Source organism: Phytophthora infestans, genomic scaffold (assembly GCF_000142945.1).
Source record: "Phytophthora infestans T30-4 supercont1.18 genomic scaffold, whole genome shotgun sequence".
NCBI classification, from domain to species: Eukaryota; Oomycota; class Peronosporomycetes; order Peronosporales; family Peronosporaceae; genus Phytophthora; species Phytophthora infestans.
In genome coordinates this window covers 2,085,523-2,087,470 of record NW_003303741.1, presented here as the reverse complement: position 1 = coordinate 2,087,470, position 1,948 = coordinate 2,085,523, and the positions used below count along the sequence as shown (strand labels likewise).

The following is a 1,948-nucleotide window of genomic DNA, read 5'->3' as shown; positions in this document are numbered from 1 at the left end:
TAACTACAGTAGCATTCCTACTCCATTGTACTGATTTCTGATGTAAATTATCGCAGTGTTGTGGGCGGCTTTGGTCTTTGTGGTATCCCGGAGAACAGTATCCAGGCGCTGGTCAAGCAGGGAGCCAAGGACTTGACGTGTGTGTCCAACAATGCTGGAGTGGACGACTTTGGACTGGGTTTGCTGTTACAAACTCGTCAGGTGGGGGCACACAAGGCTGTACTTGCGTATGTGTCTTGCAGTCGCTGACTCTTCTTTTCTGCAGATCAAGCGTATGATCTCGTCCTATGTCGGGGAGAATGCGCTTTTTGAGAAGCTTTATCTCACTGGAGAGCTGGAGGTGGAGCTCACACCGCAAGGAACACTGGCAGAGCGTATCCGTGCTGGAGGGTCCGGTATTCCAGCCTTCTACACGCCCACTGCGTTTGGAACTATCCTTCAGGTACGATATCCACGTGTTGGCTTTTGTCTTGGTCTAACTTGTGATCTTCTTGATAGGAAGGAGGGTTTGCCATTAAACTCAAGCCTGATGGGTCCATTGACATCCCCAGCGCACCACGTGAAGTCCGCCAGTTCAGTGGCCGCAAATACGTCATGGAAGAGGGGATCACTGGAGATTTCGCCCTTGTTAAGGCTTGGAAGGGAGACACCGACGGCAACTTGGTGTTCCGTGGCACGGCTCGCAACTTCAACGTGGATGCAGCCAAGGCTGGGCAGATCACGATCGCCGAAGTGGAGGAACTGGTGCAACCTGGAGAGATTCACCCAGGTAACCTCCTGTTGGAAAGAGAGACGTGCTTTTTATCGTATCGTCACTAACAATTGGCCTATTGCTGTCGATAGACGAGGTTCACTTGCCGAGTATCTACGTGCAGCGCATTTTCAAGGCCGAAAAGACTGAGAAACGCATCGAGAGACTCACTCTTGCCAATGCCAAGGTTAGCAACTTGAGTGTGTCTGACGTCATCCACTCAGTGCTAATACTACTCCTCTTTTGTTCTGACTGATAGAAATCACAACACAAAATCTCCCCGGATCGCGAGCGCATTATTCGGCGTGCGGCCAAGGAGCTTAAGGATGGAATGTATGTGAATCTAGGCATCGGGTTGCCAACGTTGGCGTCCAACTACGTCCCAGACGGAGTAAAAGTTGTCTTGCAAAGCGAAAACGGACTGCTGGGCATGGGTCCGTACCCGAACGAGGGCGAACAAGACCCGGATCTGATCAATGCCGGCAAGGAAACGGTGACTTTTCTGCCTGGTTCATCGACATTCTCCTCGTCCGAATCGTTCGCCATGATCCGCGGTGGTCACGTGCACTTGACGATTCTCGGTGCTCTGCAGGTCGCGGAGAACGGAGATCTGGCGAACTGGATTATCCCAGGCAAGATGGTCAAGGGAATGGGCGGCGCGATGGATCTCGTGGGCAGCGGCAACCGTGTCGTGGTCACGATGGAGCACAACGCCAAGGCAGGAGCGAAAAAAATCCTTAAGCGCTGTTCGCTCCCGCTTACGGGCAAGAGTGTGGTAAACACCATAATCACAGAACTGGGTGTGTTCGACGTGGTGCCAGGCAAGGGGCTCGTGTTGGTGGAGATCGCACCCACGACCACGGTGGACGACATTCGTGAGCGTACGGAGGCATCGTTCACGGTTGCGCATGATCTCAAGACGATGGATTGAGGGGGCAATTGAAACCTACTAAACTAGGCTAATGAGAGTGTACCGGTATCTACAATCCGATTTGTTTTTCTTCGAAACCCAAAACCTATGAAAGTTTTGGTAGTGGTCTTATTGTGGTTAAAACCAGTAGCCCTAAGTTTTTTTTTAAACGTACCGGTGATCGACTTTGGCGCTGCAGTTTTCTTAAAAAAAGATAATAAAAATAGTATTTGTAATGGATAGGCGAATAATAATATCTAACCTGCATACATACGTACTTTCACCCA

General features: G+C 50.6%; 1 protein-coding gene across 1 annotated transcript; it reads left to right on the top strand.

Annotated features, from left to right (window-relative positions):
- Positions 1-274: 274 nt before the first annotated feature.
- Positions 275-1,737, top strand: PITG_10573 (succinyl-CoA:3-ketoacid-coenzyme A transferase subunit A; the record flags this gene model as incomplete). Its single annotated transcript, XM_002902300.1, has 4 exons — positions 275-442; positions 499-769; positions 844-938; positions 1,011-1,737. The coding sequence occupies 4 exons, from the start codon at positions 275-277 to the stop codon at positions 1,680-1,682; spliced, it is 1,206 nt and encodes a 401-aa protein (XP_002902346.1).
- Positions 1,738-1,948: the final 211 nt, after the last annotated feature.